Consider the following 17,920-nt stretch of genomic DNA (forward strand, 5'->3'; position numbering starts at 1 on the left):
TCCATAAATCACTCCAATCGCGGCCAGCATCCCAGACACGCATGTGGACTGCAGCCAAGTCTCGTACGTACTTCCCACTCCATCGGTGATCATCAGCCACACTCCAGTTGACAAGGAGTTTAATGGATCTCCGTGAACAATAGCGCTTCCCCCAAATCCCACCCGCTCCGTCTGAGCTGAGCCGGGATTAGTGGTGTCTCGATCCTGTTAGATGATCAGAGTTTATCCGCTGTTTGCTGAATGAGCAGGGGCAAAGCTGTTTCACCTCTCTAACAAATCCAATCCCACATCTTTGTCTTTGTGGTAGTGTGGATACTAATGCCACTGAAGGATTATGCTGGAAGTCAGCGTGTTCTCTGCTCTTGACCCTGTGCCTCGCACATCTGTCCCTGCAAGTGTTATTCTCTATTTCACTTCAAATTACTGCAAAGATCTGGACCTAGGTATTTGGTAATGCAAGTACAGGTTGACTTGGGATATGTTAGGTTCCTGTAGTAGCAGAATAAGCCTTAACAGTGAGCTCATCTTCACCTGCACTTGCTGACAGTGATGCAGAACAAACCAAAAAAGAATTCATTTTCTTCACTTTAAAAACTTTGTACTTCAAATTTCACCTTCTCTTTCTCCTTCTCTTTTGAGCACCACACATGTGTTTGTATGGTTGTTGCATTTTGGATGACAGGGTGTTTTTATAGCTACTGTTCTTTATTAGTGAATGTGAGTGTGAGTGATTGGTTTAGGCCGTTGTGTGTCCGTAGTGTGGTCTGCGGGTGGTACATTTGACGAGGTATAATCACAATAATGTTCTTCTGACAGGATCACACCAGCCTGTACGCCCGTCAGCGTGTTGATGTTCTGACCCATGTATCTGCATCTGACACAGTTGTGACACTATTGTGGTGACAAAATCTGTTCACAGACAGACAGACAGACAGATAGACAGATAGACAGACAGGCAGACAGGCAGGCAGGCAGGCAGGCAGGCAGGCAGGCAGGCAGACAGGCAGACAGACAGACAGACAGACAGGCAGGCAGGCAGGCAGGCAGGCAGACAGGCAGGCAGGCAGGCAGACAGACAGGCAGGCAGGCAGGCAGGCAGGCAGGCAGACACCTGATGAATTACTCAAAACCGCCTCTGTGGTAGTTCCTGCTACAGCAGGTGCCTCGAAGACACACATTTTACCATGATGACTCACACATACACACACAGACTCACAACGTGAAAACAATACGAGTCATGTTGCTGCTGTTGGTAACCACCCCCTTACCTCATTTCATTGCATTGCTGTACATTGTTGTGTTACATTATTTGAACCTTCATGTGCTGCCATTAGAGGCCCAAGGAGGGCCTGGGGCCCAGGTGCAGCACCAACCTTTGACAACCCTCCCTTCCCAGTAGCTTCCTGACAGCCAGTCACTATGTTGGTAAACTCAAGAGGTGAAAGAAGTAGAGTGTAAAATGAGAAAAGAAAGCTTGAGAGAAATTTCAAACACTGTTTACTGTCTCACCCCTGCACCCCCAACTCTGATGATGGAAAGGTGTGAGAGGGTTTCAGACCCTGTTGTTGGTTAAAGCACACTGATGCCTTAAAACCTCTAAAGAGCAAGTTCTAGTTTGGATACTGGACTGTATATACCCACACTACACTGGACTACACACAAAATGGAGAAATTGGAACGTGACTTCACTCAAAGGCGCTAGATCAGGTTTAACACCTCAAAAAAATTATGGATCTCAGTGCTACTTCTGAGACTGATGAAGTAGAAAATACATATTCATATGACAGGAGGGACCTCAGCCTTATAATTATGAGCCTGCAGGGGACCAGGGACAGGCAGGAATGAGAAGGAATAACAGCCAGGGGAGAGAAATAAAGCTGGGGAAGGAGAATCACCAGAGAGCAGAAAAAAAACTGAATTTAATACTGCCAGTGATACTCATCTACAACAGAAACTAATGTGTCATATGTCACTTTGCATGTCACAGCTCCACTCTATGCTTAGTGCATTCAGCTGTGGGGTGGGGGTCTACGTCCTGCACACAACCTTATGTTTGTGATAGATGCTTCAGTAAAGTCCTGTCTTTACTTTCACTTGCCCTGACAGGCTGACTTGGAAATAATAATATTTACTCTTCAAATTGTAATTTTCATAAAGCCCTCAGCTGACATTCTACTCTTTCATCTCATTTGTCCAGATGAAAATTAGTAGAAGAAAAAGTCACAGGTGTAATTTAAACTGCTGTCTGTCCTGTGAGAGCTGGATTAATGCCTTGTTTGATTGTTTTCCTCTCTCATTCTTTTGCTGTTCTTTGGTAGATTCAATCACACACCAGCCAGGCTGGTAAACATGAACGCACCCTGTGCAGTTTACCGACACTAACACCTTGCAGCATTTCAGGGTATTCATCAAGATATTCAGGTGTGGATTCTCAGATAGAAACCTCAGGCTGTTGACGACATGTGATGTTGCATTAGCTTTGGAAATTGGCTTATTTGCTCAGGAATCAGGTGTGAATCAGACCAACCCTGCTGTTGTGTGTCCTAAATTTATTGCTCTCTGGCTGAAGGTTGATATTGTTGTGAAATTAAACATGGGCTTGATTATTTTCATTACAGCCAGGCCATCCAGCTAGTTTCCATTATTTATGATATTTGTTTTGGCTGCATGGGTGGCAGGTTTGGCTGATTTCAAATAGTCTCTTTTGAATTCTAGTTCATTGTAATGCTAATATATGAACAGTCTTGATACCTGTTCTTCTCTGATACACCCAGAGGATCTTACTAAAAAAAGAGTGAAAGGTTAAAAAGGTTTATAAAAGAATGCAGCATCCCTGTCTCCCTGTCCTGTTTATGAGAAACCTTTGTAGAACAGCACACCAAGACCAGGTTGTCTGCTTTGATCATCCACTCGATAGGAAGGATTACGAGCACTTTAGAGCCAACGTCACCTTTAATATTTCAAGAATGTCTGAGTCACTTCTGAAAGGAATTGCACAGCACAACACTTACCTGGCCTTAATAGTTTCCACTTTGGTAAAAAAAAAAAAAAGATTTTCATGGCCTCTTTCCTTCAAGACTGAGTGACCAGCAGCGACCCCGTCCTCATCACTGCACAGATTAGCTCCAGTCATGGTCCACTGTGGCTATTAGCTATAAAACATCTGGGTCCCCCCTGTAAGACATAAACCTGTCAGAATCACTGGTGGGAAACTATATATGAGGCTTTGAAGGCCAAATATGACACAAGATTATTAAACCGACGGTGCTGATAGATGGTATTTAGGATCCTTAATAATGTTATAACATGTTTGCTTTATTACAGAACATCTTTATTTTTTTTTAAATAGTTAAGAGGAGTTTTAAAAATGGGAGAGGGGGAGGCCTAAGAACTCCAGATCCAGCAGGTATGGTATAATAAATAAGGATGATGGCTAGATCAGCCTGGTATCACCGGAAATTACATTCACAATTTAGACATGAGGTCAAATGTTTACCTACACTTGTGAGGGACATGGTTTTCTTCTTCTGTCTTTTCACAGCAGTCCACATATTTTTAGTGGGGTTGAGATCAGGACTTTGGGAAGATCATTCCTTATTTTGAACTTGATTTAACCTTTTAGCCACAACCACTTTTATTGTGTGTTTAGGCTCATTGTGAGCCCAGTTACATCCAGTATTTAACTCTCCAGCTGATGCTTTGGTGTTGAATCTTCCCTCTGCATTATTCTGCCTCTTTGTGCAATGCACCAGTTTATCTGGCAGCAGAACAACCCCAGAGCACGGTCACCACCATTCTTGACATTAGGTCCAGTGTTTTATTTTCTTTTTCTTTCCTGTGATGGACCTTTTTGTTCTGTTTTCCTTGTGCTGTCCTCTACGTATCACGTCATTTATCTTGCCATTTAAAAATAGAAACCAGATTGTTTTGCTGGGAAACCCTCCAAGATATCAGAGATAGATGTCACTCACAGTCGGTGCTGTTAAAGGTCATGGAGAACGACTTCTGCTGACCTTCAGTGACGACCAGGAGGAACCGCAATATCAATTCCCTTTCATTGTCCCCTTGAGCTAATGAATCCTGACCTGTAACTGTCACATTTGAATAAGTAATCTAGTATCTGGTATCACATTTTGATTAATCCAGTTAAATAGAACAGAGTAAATAATACTCATACTTTTTGGGAGTGTCTTGAATCTCCAGTAGATTCATTTAGTGCTAAAGGGCAGTAAACTTTTTACCTTTAATAAAAGCCAATATCAGCCCGATATGAAAGCAAACCAACATGTCTCACCTCATCTGAACCTGAGGCTGCTTCAGCATGAGTGAATATCCTGCCTCTCCTCTCTTTTGATGAGATACTTTACATGTTTTTTCCCCCCTCCAGCACCTATTGATGAACCCTCTTACATTCTCTTGGGAGATATGGGTAATTGCCTGACTCATGGCCTTTGTTGTCCGTGGAGTGTAGCGGAGCAAGTGTCTCTTAATGAAGTCATCAGCCTTTTACTGGCCGACCTTCCTAGTGCACAGAGAGACAGTCAGGGATGGGACAGACAGTGACACAGATAGATAACAATAGACACAGGCCAATCTGCTGCTGTATAAATCTACAGAGGGACACAGAATGTGTGCAGCTGCTTTTCCTTGTCCGTCTTCTGAAGTGTAATCACTGACAGCAGATGCGCTCTCAGTTTAACAGTAGGAAATGAAAGCAGTGGAACTGTCCTTTAAGAAGTGAGAGCTGAAAACAGGTAAAATGTAACTTAAAGAGTAAAGAGGCTCGGTTGAAATGTCAGTTGTCATTTAACCACTGGAAACAGTGGAACTGGATGTTGAAGGGTAGGAAGTGAATGTCCGATGACCAATACAAATGGACATGACTCTCTTTCCACGTCTCTGTAATCGTCTAACAAGAGGCCAGAGGAGTGCTGCATTATGTATGATTCAGCTGTATATTTTAATTTAACATGCACATACTGTATATCTGTGTTATGTAAAGAATCTGCAGTCATCAATTCTTTGATGACTGATATCTTCCTTTCCTCGTCACACTCACACTAGCTGTCTGGGCTATAACGATGCCCTGCTGATGGTAGAGGAAGGTAGGTGAGCAGCAAGATGGCTGGCAGTCTCACTCATTGATCTGACTAATTATGGTCTGTATCGCTGATCACCTCCCAGCGAGCGGATGGAACATGGGGGGGGGGGGGGGGGGGGGGGGCACAGCAGGGTCAAAACTTTAACAAACCTCCTCTGTCGGCTGGAGCTGGTTGCAGAGGCTGCACTCACCTCTCAGCCCGTCACAGCTGATGTGCGTTCAGTCACACACTCACCACTGCTGTACCACTTACTGTGGTACTTAGATGATATAGTTGATACAACGTTAAAACAAAAGGGATATGAACATGCATGGTGCAGCACTCTATGAGCTCAACAGCAGCATTACACATAGCCAGGCACCACGATACACACCTTTAGTAGCATGATGTATTCCCATAGCCTTATGGCAACCCATACACCAGTCATTGCTCTTGTTGATATTAAAACTGCACTAAGGTCAGATGAATAAATGTAATGTGATAGGAGCAGCTCATGGTGACCAGACCACAGCAAATTGCATTTCCTCTCAGCTCTACAGAGGGTTTAAATCTCTTTTATTTCATTGTTTTGGTTTTGACCAGCAACTTTAATTGTGTTGTGTGGTTCACCCTCACCGCTCTCATCAGTGTCGTTTCCAGCAGCAGCAGCAGCAGCAGCAGGCAACTGTTTTCAGCTTTGATAAACCCACTTTCCAATACATGCCCTCCACCAAACAGTAAACTACATGAGAGAGGTGAACATAGTGGAACGTTTAGCAGCTAAAGAGACACATATTTTCCTCTGGAGTTGGTAGAGACCAAAACAGAACAGAGCTCAAAGGAGAGTGAACTTTGAACAAACATTCAGCAGTTAGAAACACAGCTCTGAAAGAAGGCTAATGTTCTGTCTGCTGTATGTGTACACTAGCAGCTGTTTGCCAACAAGTTTGTCCCCCCGTCAGATTATTGGTCCGTTGTTCCTCTCTCCATCTAAACTGGTAAACTGATGCATTTCAGCCATTTTAATAGGTGTAGCATCTGGTGGTTACCCAGAATTCACAGAGCTGTAGTTCCGCATGTAAATTTGATATTGAAGTCCAGACTGGCTCTTAACTTTCACAGCCCTGAAACTTTCAATCTTCCATAATGTCCTAGCCGTTGACAGCTGATGGTGGTATTTATATGTCAGAGGGCGTGGTGTGGGAGTCTGTGACATCGCTTTGTAGTTTCTGAGTGTCCTAGGAGGCATCATTAATTTTTGCACATTTGCATCATTAATTTTATTAGGGGTTGTCAAAGGGACAGAACTACTCTATGTCCGCTGGAAAAAAGCTAAATAACTTCTTTTTAATGAATACTGTATAACAAGACCAGGATCAGCTGATGGCGTAATACAGTTCCTGTTCATGTAATTTACTGAGTCAGGAAAGTGGATTTAGAGTTCAATTACTCTTTGAATAAGGAAGAAAGGACGTTTTTCCCCAAGCATCTACACACCACACTACTCCTATGTGTCTCATATATATATAGTCATTCAACTCCTTCACACATAGAGAGAAGGGACGAGGAGAAGCCTGGCATGTGACCAGCAAATAAGAGCTTAATACCATCTAGTTTCTGGATCATCTGTCTCCGATCTGTCCTCCCTCCACTCCTTATTTATTAGTTTTTCCTCGCTTATTATGTCTCCCTTCTTCATCCCACTTCCCACTCTATCCTTACTTTCTATTTTGGTCTTATGAGCATCTCGCTCCTGTCACCGTGTTTCTGCTTCTTCCTCCTCATGTCACATGGCAGAAAACATGCAGTAGGAAAAAAAAAGCTCCTGAAGCACAGAGCAAAGCTGCTGCCACCGTGGCTGCATGGGGGCCTCAGCTGGATGGTGATTAATGAGTTAAAACTCTAAAACTTGCTGAGACAGGAGTGTTGTGTGTTTTGTGTTTCAGAGTCTGCTGGGATAAAAAAAAAAAGAATCAGTTTAAAAACCAAGGTGACTTCTGCGATAAAGCTTATCTGATTACCACTGTAGTCTTTTTTTTTTTTTTTAGGACCAGAACGTTTTTGCAGCAAACATTGTGACCAGTAATATTAACAATGGCTTCATTCCAATTAGCTGATCCAGTTCCAGGGCCCTGGCATTGTGCACTAGCATGACGAACTGTAACAGTTAAATTATGCAGTGTGGAAAGCGTCTACATTTCACCCCAAATCCCCAAATTTCTTTCCCAGCTCCCACTTTCTATTGTGACCAGGCCTTTGAAGTGATAAATAATTCAAATTGCAGATAATTAACACCTTTTACTATTTACATTAATTAATGATAGCAAGCAAGCTGATTGCAAAATTTACAACTTACAAAATGAATGTTTGGTCACATGTACTGTAACATACAACCATGGATATGTATGTATATAAATTCACTCCTTATGAAAGTAACAGCAGCAATTGTCCATCCAATGAGAATTTGGTCAGATGAGAGCATATCGCCTGGTTACACAAGATTTATGAAGTGCTGTCTATACCAGTCCAGTCTGTGTTTGCTTGGGACACTGCTGTCCTCTGTAAATGGACACGTGTTTTGACATGTCTTTCCTCTGATCGTAGTATATGGAATTTTTATTGGAAAGAGTTCACAGACTGAAGCAGATATTTCAGGAGATGACTGCTTTTTCTTCACTGTGCCCTCTCCCCTCCCCCCTCTCCCATCATCCGTGCTGCGAAGGGAGTTTTCACAGGGAGCGCTGCTGCACGTGCCGCCTCATATTTAATTACTAAGAGTGTCGTAGCAGGAAGGCATATAGGCTGCAGCAACAACACAGCAATTCCATTTCACCGCAGCCCCCCTGAGAATTTGCCCTGTGTGCATGTAGAAAGCATATTGTAGTGTGTGTAGTCTATTTATTTTTCTGCATGCTGTTTCACATGCACACTCTGAGGATGTGGGAGTCTGTCTTTGTATCTGTGCGTGCAGATGGCAGGAATGCCAAGTCGTAGTGAGTGGGAGGAGAGTGATTATAGGCTTTACTGTTCCCCTATAAGTGTGTATGTGGCCTATATCTTTTATGAAGAGTATTGTGAGAATGCGGGTGTTTCAGTAGGAGAAATGTGTATCTGACTATAAAACAATGATTTTACTTGTTCCAGTTACACCGAACAGTCTGTTTTAAGTGAACTTAAAGTTGAACAAAAATTTGATTTCTTAGCTTTTGTGTAAAGAAATATTAAGCACAGTATGATGATAATGCAGCCTTTGTATGTAGAAGAAGTGGAACTGAGGTGTCGCGAATAGAAAACTTAAACAGTCAAGTTAAATCATTGAGAACAAAGACAAAAATTAAATAAAAGAGGAGAACGTGTTCCCCAAACAAGCAGTGAAGATCAGTGATCGGTCAACTGAGCGTGGTACTGCTCTCCACCATTCACTGAACACGGCTGGCCAACACTGTGACGCTGGAGCACAGTCAGAAACATGTGCAGCTGAGAAACATTGGCAATGGAGGAGTTAAGTTCTGACCAACAAGTTGTTAGATTTCTTTGCTGTGCTCCTTTTGTAGAAATATGTTCCTAAAGGGGTTTTAAAAGTCACCAAATTTATCAAGAATGTTGCTAAATTGGCAACAGTGGAGGGAACTGAAGCAACACAACAAAACTGCCTGCCCACACAGAGATTGCACCAATCAAATTACCAGCACCTACAGACACAATCAAAAATTCATGCCCTTGTGCAGAGCACTAATATAGATTATATTATTAGTACTTACACTTTTTTCTTGTTGGTAATTAACAATTTTCATGAATACACAAGTCTTGTTTTTGTGAATACACATATTCTTTGAAACTTTAAAACATAGCGCTCATTTATGAGTCAAATCCCTTAAAAATCTGCATTAAAAACCCACTGTACAATAGGTCCTTGAGATATACTTCATGCTTCATACAGTATAAAGGTTACAATACTGTTGATTGGTTCCATTATGTGCTGAGAAGAGGTTTTTTTTAAATGGAGTGATGCCTGAAGGCCTCGTGGCTTCAGAAGCACAGAGCTTGAACTATTGTTCATGAGCTAATCACAGTTATTCAAGGCTGTTCCCCTTTCAGAGGCTGTCCGTGGAGCCTTTTTTTATGCAAAGCTCTAGAATGGTTTTAACATAGTGTTGTTTATAGATAATGTCCTGTAGCAGTGCAGGACATGGCATTTTGTTTCCACCAGCGCTGAAAATGAATGCACTCATGGTTGCGTAAGGTACTTTGGACAAAAAAATCTTTGAAATCTCTTGTGTTTCAGTGCAAAAAGGGTCATTTTTGATACAGAAACCCGGTGATACCCAGCCAAAGCCTGACAGCAGCAACGCTTAGAGAATTATCTGAGGAGAGTTACATGTAAGAGAGGACATTATGTCTGCCACATATGCACAGCATGCCAGTTCCTCGCTGTTCCTGCCAATATGCCGCTTTCGTTACATTCGTACGTGCCTGCATTTTTTTCCTTCATGGCTGGCACATGCAATATCACAGTCCCCTATGGCCTATCGGCTGTGCAGGGGAGGGTGGGGGGGGGGGGCGAGCTGTAGCTCTCAAGCTGTTTCCCAGTCCTGCAGGCACTAGATAAGAACATGTTGTTACCCTGGTGAGAGACGGCTGCTATAGAGTATAGATTCAGGACACTAACAATAAAGTCACCTCCTGCAGACTGCTGTAGTGGTGTAAGCTACTCATCTGGTGGGATGGAATGACAGTCACCCATGAAGAAGCCTCATGGATAAGAAGCTCAGACAGGCAGACTGTTTACGTGGACAAAATCCTGTGACTTGACTCTTTGTGAGTCACTTCTCTCTGTTTGACTTAGTGGCTGAGCAGCAGGGATCAGGGTTAACTCTTCACTTCTTGTGTCTCTACAGAGCAGCCAGAGCCTTCGGAGAATACCTGTCCAACACCAATCCAGAGAACCGCAACGGAGCAGGTAGGTGGCACACACATACATTCCTTATCTTAAAGCCAACACTGAACATCAGTAAGGAACTCCAAAACCAGGAGTCTAACATAGTCTTACACCAGCCAGCACAGCCGCATTGCAGTCACAAATTCTTTACTATTTCTGTGGCCTGGTTGGACATTCAGTGTCTGTGCTCTGTAGATGCTCCATCCCAGTCTCACCAGCATTTCAAACAGAGACACTGGACAACACAATCAGTTCATTTCAGTGTATTTACTTGCTGATGTGAATTTGAGCAATTAAAAAAAAAATAAACAACTTATTGTTCCATTACACCAGCTGGCTTGTTTGGGAGAGTTTGTTGTGACTGACTAGCGTTAGCATGTGTGAGCTCTCCGGCTGCAGCATTTCACCTTTATTATCACGACGTTACAAAGCTGCGGACACCGTCCATTTTGGATGCACAGATGGAATTCGCTGTAATAATAACTAAATAAATTGTCACACAGTACAAAGTTAGCTTTCGGCTCAGTTTTTACCAGCATCACTCTGCAACAAACACGTACTTGCACAGCACAGAGAGCATAAAAAAAAAAACCCTCACCCATTCCCATGAGCTAACACTTATTTACAAGCCTGCAGCCTTGCAGCTGCTTACTCTGTGAGAAGGCGCCTCCATCGTCCAAGACCCTACAGGATGACAGGCTTTTGTTTCTCCCAAAGCTCTTCATGTACTGTACCAACTCATCCGTTTCCAAATCTTTCATCATTCCTCTTGTTGCTCTTTTCTATCACTCAGCCACGTCTCTACTTTCCCTTCTCCTCCTCCTGAAAGCTTTGCTGGCTTGTAAATGTTTACCACTCTGCTGCCAACCCTACAAATCCCAAAGAGAGACAAACAAACTCTCTGTTCATTTACATTTTAGGCATTTATCTGATACTCATTTACAAGAGCTATACATTACCAACAACAGATTCATCTGTCTTTTTCTTTGCTTTTGACCTCTCTCCATCTTCTTTCTCCTTCTTTTCATTTATCTCCAGATCATCTATTGTCTGACACCTTCCCTGGCCAGGACTGCGACTCTCCAGACGTCAGTCGTTTGCATAACAACAATCTGCCGCCACAGAGCCGCTGTTTGCCTGTAGCTAAACCAGACCAGTCCAAACAATCCAATCCCAGTGCTCATCCACAGTCTCAGTCTCTGGTCAACACCCTCCAGGCTCCAGCACCTTTGGGACCCTCCAAACGTCGACTCTCTGTTGAACGCAGCCTCTCCGCAGAGGATCCACCAGGTGCCAGGGGCACAGAGGGGAGTGTGGCGGTGAAACCAGCCAGGGTTTACACAATAACCAGGGAAGGAGGGATGACCCTGGGGGGGCGTAGCAGTGAGGAGAGCCTGGAGCTAGAGGTGCTGAAGGGCTCCAGGGAGCAGTCTCTGTCCCAGGCCCCTGCCACTGCCAACCACAACGCTTCCTGCACCAGCCAACCGTCCGCCTCAGCTGCCCGCGGGAGCCATCATCGTAGTAGCCACCACCGCAGCAACCATCACCATGCCCACCAGCATCACGGAGGTCCACCAACATCATCGTCGCAGCCGCTGCAGAGCTCGGGGAACACAAACAACATCAGAGAGTGGGGAATGAGACGAGGGATGTCGCGGGACGACTACACCCCAGACTGTGTGGCCTGCATTCGGGCTCCATGCCAAAGCCAGCGCTCCCTTGACCTGGATACCTCACCGCAGGATGGAGGGAAGCACCGCAAGAAACTGGAGAGGATGTACAGCGAGGAAAGAGCATCTACTGATGACAGGGGTAAAAAAAGATGGATGGGAAAATGGGTGGGGGCTTAAACTGATATGGAAGAGGGAAGGGAATTGTAGATATATACATCTGTCATGTCAACAGCTTTGTGGTTCATCACCTACAGTCCAATTTGTGAAGTAACAGGGTTGAAAAATATTTAAGAAACCTACATATACCTTAAATTTGAAGTGAATGAAACAATAAAGCAAGGAGTATGTCGCCCCATTCACCCTCAGATGTCTCACTGAACACTGTTGTGCCTTCCTGCATTCATTAGCCTCCTCTGAATGTTCTGCTCGCTGATACCACACCTTCCTTTTGTTTCCTGTGTTTGCAGAGGACGCTCCTAATAGCTGGTTCCCCAAAGAGAATATGTTCAGCTTTCAGACAGCCACCACCACCATGCAGGCGTGAGTATGGCATGGAAATCCTCCTTCACTCCCACTCTGTACATTACTGGATCTTATTGAACCACCACCGTGTTGGCAGGATATGGCCCAGGCTTGTCCTTCCAAGACTTACAACTCAAATGTAGCACTCTACTACAAAATCATGATGAGCTTTTGCACATTTCTCATGTGTTGGTTTCACCAATATAAGAAACCATTACAACTTGTTATAAATGGGACATTGTCCATCGTCCACCTCTGTTTCACCTTTTAGGTTCCTCCCTGATCTGTGGAAATCAGTGACTGCCTATATTGAAATTTTTTTAACCAAATTGAAAATTTTCCATTTGGTTAAGAATATTGAATTAGGAAATAAATTCATAAGATAAATTTTCATGTTTGAAAATGCATATTTGCTGAATTAAATGAATTAAAATGAAAAATCCACTGACAAATAATTTTCAGTGTATTCCTAATCACTGCTATGCAATGATGAAAACACTGAATGTTAAATAAGCTTCTGGTTTTCATCCCACTGAAACTGTGTGATGGCTCTAAGCTAACACGCTTGCAAGCAGTCGGATGGCAAGCTCATTAGCCTGAACGCTAACAAAGCAGTAAATCCACACATTAATATCCAGACAAAAGGATTGGTCAGGTTGTCTACTTTTGCCAATAATCTTAGAATTGACCAGATTTAGGAAGTAGAAAATGTGTGTTGACCTTGACAGTTCACATGCTCACACACACACACACACACACACACACACACACACACACACACACACACACACAGTGCCCTCCACTCTCCGTGACTAGTTAATTATCACCTGTCACCCAGATCTTATAATTATGACCCTCAAACAGAATAGTCAAAGCTCACCCACCGCGATCTTTCCCCTCGTCTCTCCCACGCTCCCTCTCCTCTCTCCATATGTCAGCGTCTCTCTCCTCCCTTTTCCATCTGTTTTCATCTGTCCGTGTCCCTATTAGGGTCAGACTGATATATGGTCCAGACACTGGCCTTAGATAAAACTGGCTAATCACTGTCTTGCACCTCTAATATGATATGATCCAATATGATTTGTTGCAGTTGGATTGTTTACACATTTACTGTAGAATGAATCAAACTGTTTGTCTGTGGGCAGACACTGATATGAACTGATTCTCATGAGACACTGTGATTGGATTTAGAGGCATGTATGTGCATTATAATCATCATGTTCCCCTTTTCTTTTCACCAGTGATACAAATGTGCATGTTCTAATTAGACTTCTTCCTTACTCAGAGATATTTTGAATATATAGTCAGGACGTTTTCATTCAAAGTGAGTTTTTTTGCTCATTGTATCCTCACCTGAAATTGAGAACTGGAACACACAGCAGTCTCTGAAGTATGTGGAGTATCTGGCTGGCCCTGCTGCTAACTTTTTTTTTTTTCTTTTTTTTCATTTGGTCTTCTCTTCTTTTTCTCCTCTTGATGTGGCGGCTTTCCAAACCACGACTGCAGAATATCGTGAGTAACTCTTTTTACTGCCCCCACTGTTCCTCCTCGTTGCTCTTCCTTTTTCTCGCTCTGTCAGTTAGATAACATGTCTTGAACCCTTTTCCTCTCGTGGCTTTGTGCTATTCAGTCTGCTGTGTCCTTCACCCCCTCAACCCTGGTGTCTGCTGGACTGGGTGTTTGAAGTTATAGATTCAGTCAATAGTCTGCTGAAGTGCAGGAAGGTATTGTACAGTAGAAATTAAATGAAAATCACACTGGATTCACACATCGCGTAGGAACATTCCGCAGCCGTGAGTTGCACACACAGGTCATTGAGTTACAGTGCTGCAGTATTGCAGTACTTTGTCTGAATAGACACAGTTGCTTGATTAAAGCGATCTTTCATATTACACTCAAACACAATGCAACAGAGTTGACTTAGTACACACTTAGTGTGTGCCTAAAGCCATTAGCTTATGCAACTATCATGAAAAGCATATTGGTCAAAGCAAGCATTCGTAGCTTCAAGCAAAACCATTTCCACTGCTGTTAATCTAAAGATAGACACAGATGAAGCTGATGAATAGGATGTCTAACAATGTCTATTCATATTATTCATATATGTAGCATTAATGCTGCATAAAGAGACACAGAGAACAGGATTTTGCATTAGTACTGAAAAGGGCTGAAAGTTCAATCATTTTAAAATCAAAAGTGTAATTTGACTAAGAGCTATGATGTAAATGGCATTGTAATTGTCTGAACCAGCTGTAATAGGTGACAGATTTAGTTGGTCATTGTGAGAGTTTATCTGGCTGATATGACAGTTGTCACCAGTAAATGTTCTTTGGTGTACCTAGTGAACGTTAATTCTCTGAAACCAAAACTCCTGCCTGCTGTCTGCTCAGGGAGTCCTCTGCATGCCGATGTCTGTACTAATCACACTCAGGCAAAGATGGTTTCTTCAAGAAATCAGTAGATCCATCACTCTTTGTCATTTACATTGTTGAAAAGGTTGAAGTTGCTGGAAAATTGTGGAGGGGTGGAGTCTTGTGGTTCAAAAAAACATTTTCAGAGTGCTCAGGCTTGATCGACCTAAACAATCTTGTTGATCGCAGCTGTATCATTAGTTGTGGTCTTTAGTTAGATATCAAACAAGCCAGATATCATGTACAAACAAGATGATTTGTTATCATGGTTGATGAGGCCCAGAGTTTAACTGATAATTCATAAGGGAAAATCACAGTGATCTTCCAAATTTCTTCAGCCAAGCTAATATACCAGGACACTCAACTTGTTGCATTTGTCTCTTATTGCTAATTAGGGAGCCTATTGCCAAAAGGTTTACCAGCCTACACTGTTTTTCTTTTTTTTCTTTTTTCTGACCACTTGGTTGAATTTGGCGGGAAATCTGCTGGATTTCTTTGTGGCACCAAAACGAGGAGGACTCTCAGCTTTCAGAGTTTGCGGTGATGGCAGATGGTGGAAGGAGTGACAGGCTGAAGGAAGAGTCGTTTCCAACATGTTCATCTTTTTCAGGGAGAGGGAACAGAAAGTGATGGAGTTCACCAAGGCAAAAGTGATGTAATAGTAACGCACAGGCAGAGCCATGCAGGGTTTTGGATAATAAGCACTGTACAGGCTCCACTGAGTTTAGCCCATTGTTTGTCAGCTCATCAGCTGTCCGTCTGTTCGTCAGTCAAAGCAAGGCTACAGGACATGACTTCTCTTCAGACATACACTGTCACCCATGATTCTCATTATGTCTGACATCCTGTCAGAGCCATTACTGTCCCCTTTGGGAGCGGCACACCCTCACTGACCAACTTACACACAGTGGCAGAAAGAGAAATAATGAACATCAAGACAGTCACACAAGAAAAAAAATAATGCTTTAAATATCATTTTTAAATGATATTTAAGGCTTTAAATATCATTTTTAAATTTTAAATTTATTATTATAAGACTCAGAGATGACAGCCTTAGGTTGAGGAACTGGATGGTTAATACTGGGGCAGGATGGGCAGTTTATTGGTTACTCCTTACTGTCTTTTCTTGCGTTGTGGTCCTGCTGCGTGTGTGTGTGTGTGTGTACTTTGTGAGAACATCCACAGTGGTGGATAAAAATGTCCCTGTGCTGCTAACTCTAACCACTCTAACCACGTAGCATAGCTAACCAAACCCCACACTAACCCTGATGGAATTAAACCCCCTCACTATGAACCCGTATACTGTTGCCCCATCCCACCCTGACTGGAACTTTATGCCTGAACCCTACTAGACCCAGAGGGCTGAAGTCTGGTCACTTTCTTTCAGCTTTGTGACATGTAGGTCAGGTGTAGTTTAAAAAATAAAAAACAAAGGCTGTAGGTCTATACAGTAGTATAAATGATTTCTGTGTTAAATTAAATATATTCTATTAAGGTTTTTTTTTTTTTACCCCTTGGGTCAGTTTGGGTTCAGACAAAAATTCTTTGGTATTAGATCGGGCGCAGCTAAAACATAAAACTTTATTTCCCCACAAAACCACTTAATGCTTTGACGTCCCGGCAGGGCTTTCCGCGGCATTGCTGAGAGAAAGAGACGGAAAAGAGAGCAGGAGGCAGCCACCATGATGGAGAGGTACCATGTCCTGGCTGTCCTGTCCTGTCCTGTGTAGTGCAAAACTGTCCCTGTTACAGTTCCCCTATTCACAGCCAAGAAATACTCTTCTCTTTTTAAATATCTAATTTAAAATCTCTTTTTCTAAATGGATCTCTTGGCTGATTTGTAACCGTATCCCTTTGTGTACTGTAAATTTTCAGGTAGTGACTGGAGCCTTTATTTTCCTCAGGTGCAGAGAGAACCTTTCTGTTGTTTGAATCCTGTTAAACTGTTGTACTGATTGATATTTCTCCCTGTTGCTGGTGGGCTTTTATTTTGAAACATCTGCAGGAAATATTGAATTTCACTGACCATAATTTAACATCACTTAACAACAACACTGTTGGTACTAGGGTTATAGAAATGCACATTATGTTGTATTGACTCTGTTTGCTGCAGCACAGGTTATTTCACCCCTCCACAGTGCTGTAATTTGGACTTTATGTGTAACCAGCCTTTAGCTGACTCAGCCATTATTTGAATTGTATGGCTCTTAATTGAGAATTTACAGTATGATGTAACCGGCCTGTACTGTTCAGACTAGGAACAATGTGTTTTTGTCTTGATACTGTGCGATACACGATATGTTTATGATTTGATTCAGGCACAATACAGTTAGAGGTTCAGTGACAACAATGAATGACTGCAGATCAGTTTTGCTTTAGTCACTGGCACTGCTTTGATTTGATATTTTAAAAATAACCATATATGTAGCAAAGCACAAGTTGAACTCCTAATTTAAAAAAAAAAAAGATTGAGTAAAGTAAAATAAATTCTCAAAATAAATTAGGTTAAAGAAATATTCTCTAAATAAAACAAAAATATAAAATAAGAAACTATTTAAACTCCACTTCCAAATATAGCTGCTACTTACTACATATGCATACTGATCCACTAACAAATGGGCTGAACACTGACACAACAATCAGCTCACTTTAAAAAAAAAGAAACTGTCAATGCTGTCAGTGCAACCAACATATTTCTCACGTTATCTGTCACCACAGTAATGTTGTGATATGGCCTGTCCAGCTCCCATTCCACTACAGCCAGTTTAAGGACTCCTGTAGCATTAGCTCTAAAGTGCCATTCAAGCAAAGGGCGAGTTTGCAAGGCCTGGCTCTCCATCTCCCGGTTCCCCCTCCTGATGTGTACTGTGTTACTGTGGTATAGCTCTGAGTGGTGTGGGAGGCCCAGCGGTCTGTTGTTGGTAAAATACAGTGAACTGCTTTCAAGCTTTCTGTAGCATCTTGTCTTGTTTCTCTGTAGAGATTTGCTACAGAGATGACTGCACTCGAAAAGTGTTTTCTCGATGCAACTTGGCTCCAGCACTGCGAGCAAACTTTCTAAAGCCGTTTGCTTTCAGCCGCAGAAAATGGCTGTAGGCTGTCGTTATTCCTTCAGCTCACACACTGGTTTGTGGAAGAAGAGCAGAAAATGTTTTGTCAGTGCGTCCTTTGCCTTTGTCATGTCTTCGTGGTAGCAGTGGAGCGAGCTGTTCAAAAACAAAATGATAAAATAAAAGAAGAAAAAAAGTTTTTACAGTTTGCTGAGGTGGAAAATTCAGTGTATTGGTAAAAACA

General features: G+C 42.5%; 1 protein-coding gene across 1 annotated transcript in view; it reads left to right on the top strand.

Annotated features, from left to right (window-relative positions):
• nsmfb (NMDA receptor synaptonuclear signaling and neuronal migration factor b) overlaps positions 1-17,920 on the top strand; it is a 42,137-nt gene that overhangs the window by 1,325 nt on the left and 22,892 nt on the right. The window contains exons 2-6 of the mRNA XM_041042652.1: positions 9,980-10,041; positions 11,059-11,832; positions 12,161-12,233; positions 13,722-13,727; positions 16,251-16,319. Of these exons, the coding sequence (XP_040898586.1) occupies positions 9,980-10,041; positions 11,059-11,832; positions 12,161-12,233; positions 13,722-13,727; positions 16,251-16,319 (984 nt within the window). The remainder of the gene's footprint in view (positions 1-9,979; positions 10,042-11,058; positions 11,833-12,160; positions 12,234-13,721; positions 13,728-16,250; positions 16,320-17,920) is intronic.

This window comes from Toxotes jaculatrix, chromosome 7 (assembly GCF_017976425.1).
Source record: "Toxotes jaculatrix isolate fToxJac2 chromosome 7, fToxJac2.pri, whole genome shotgun sequence".
NCBI classification, from domain to species: domain Eukaryota; kingdom Metazoa; phylum Chordata; class Actinopteri; family Toxotidae; genus Toxotes; species Toxotes jaculatrix.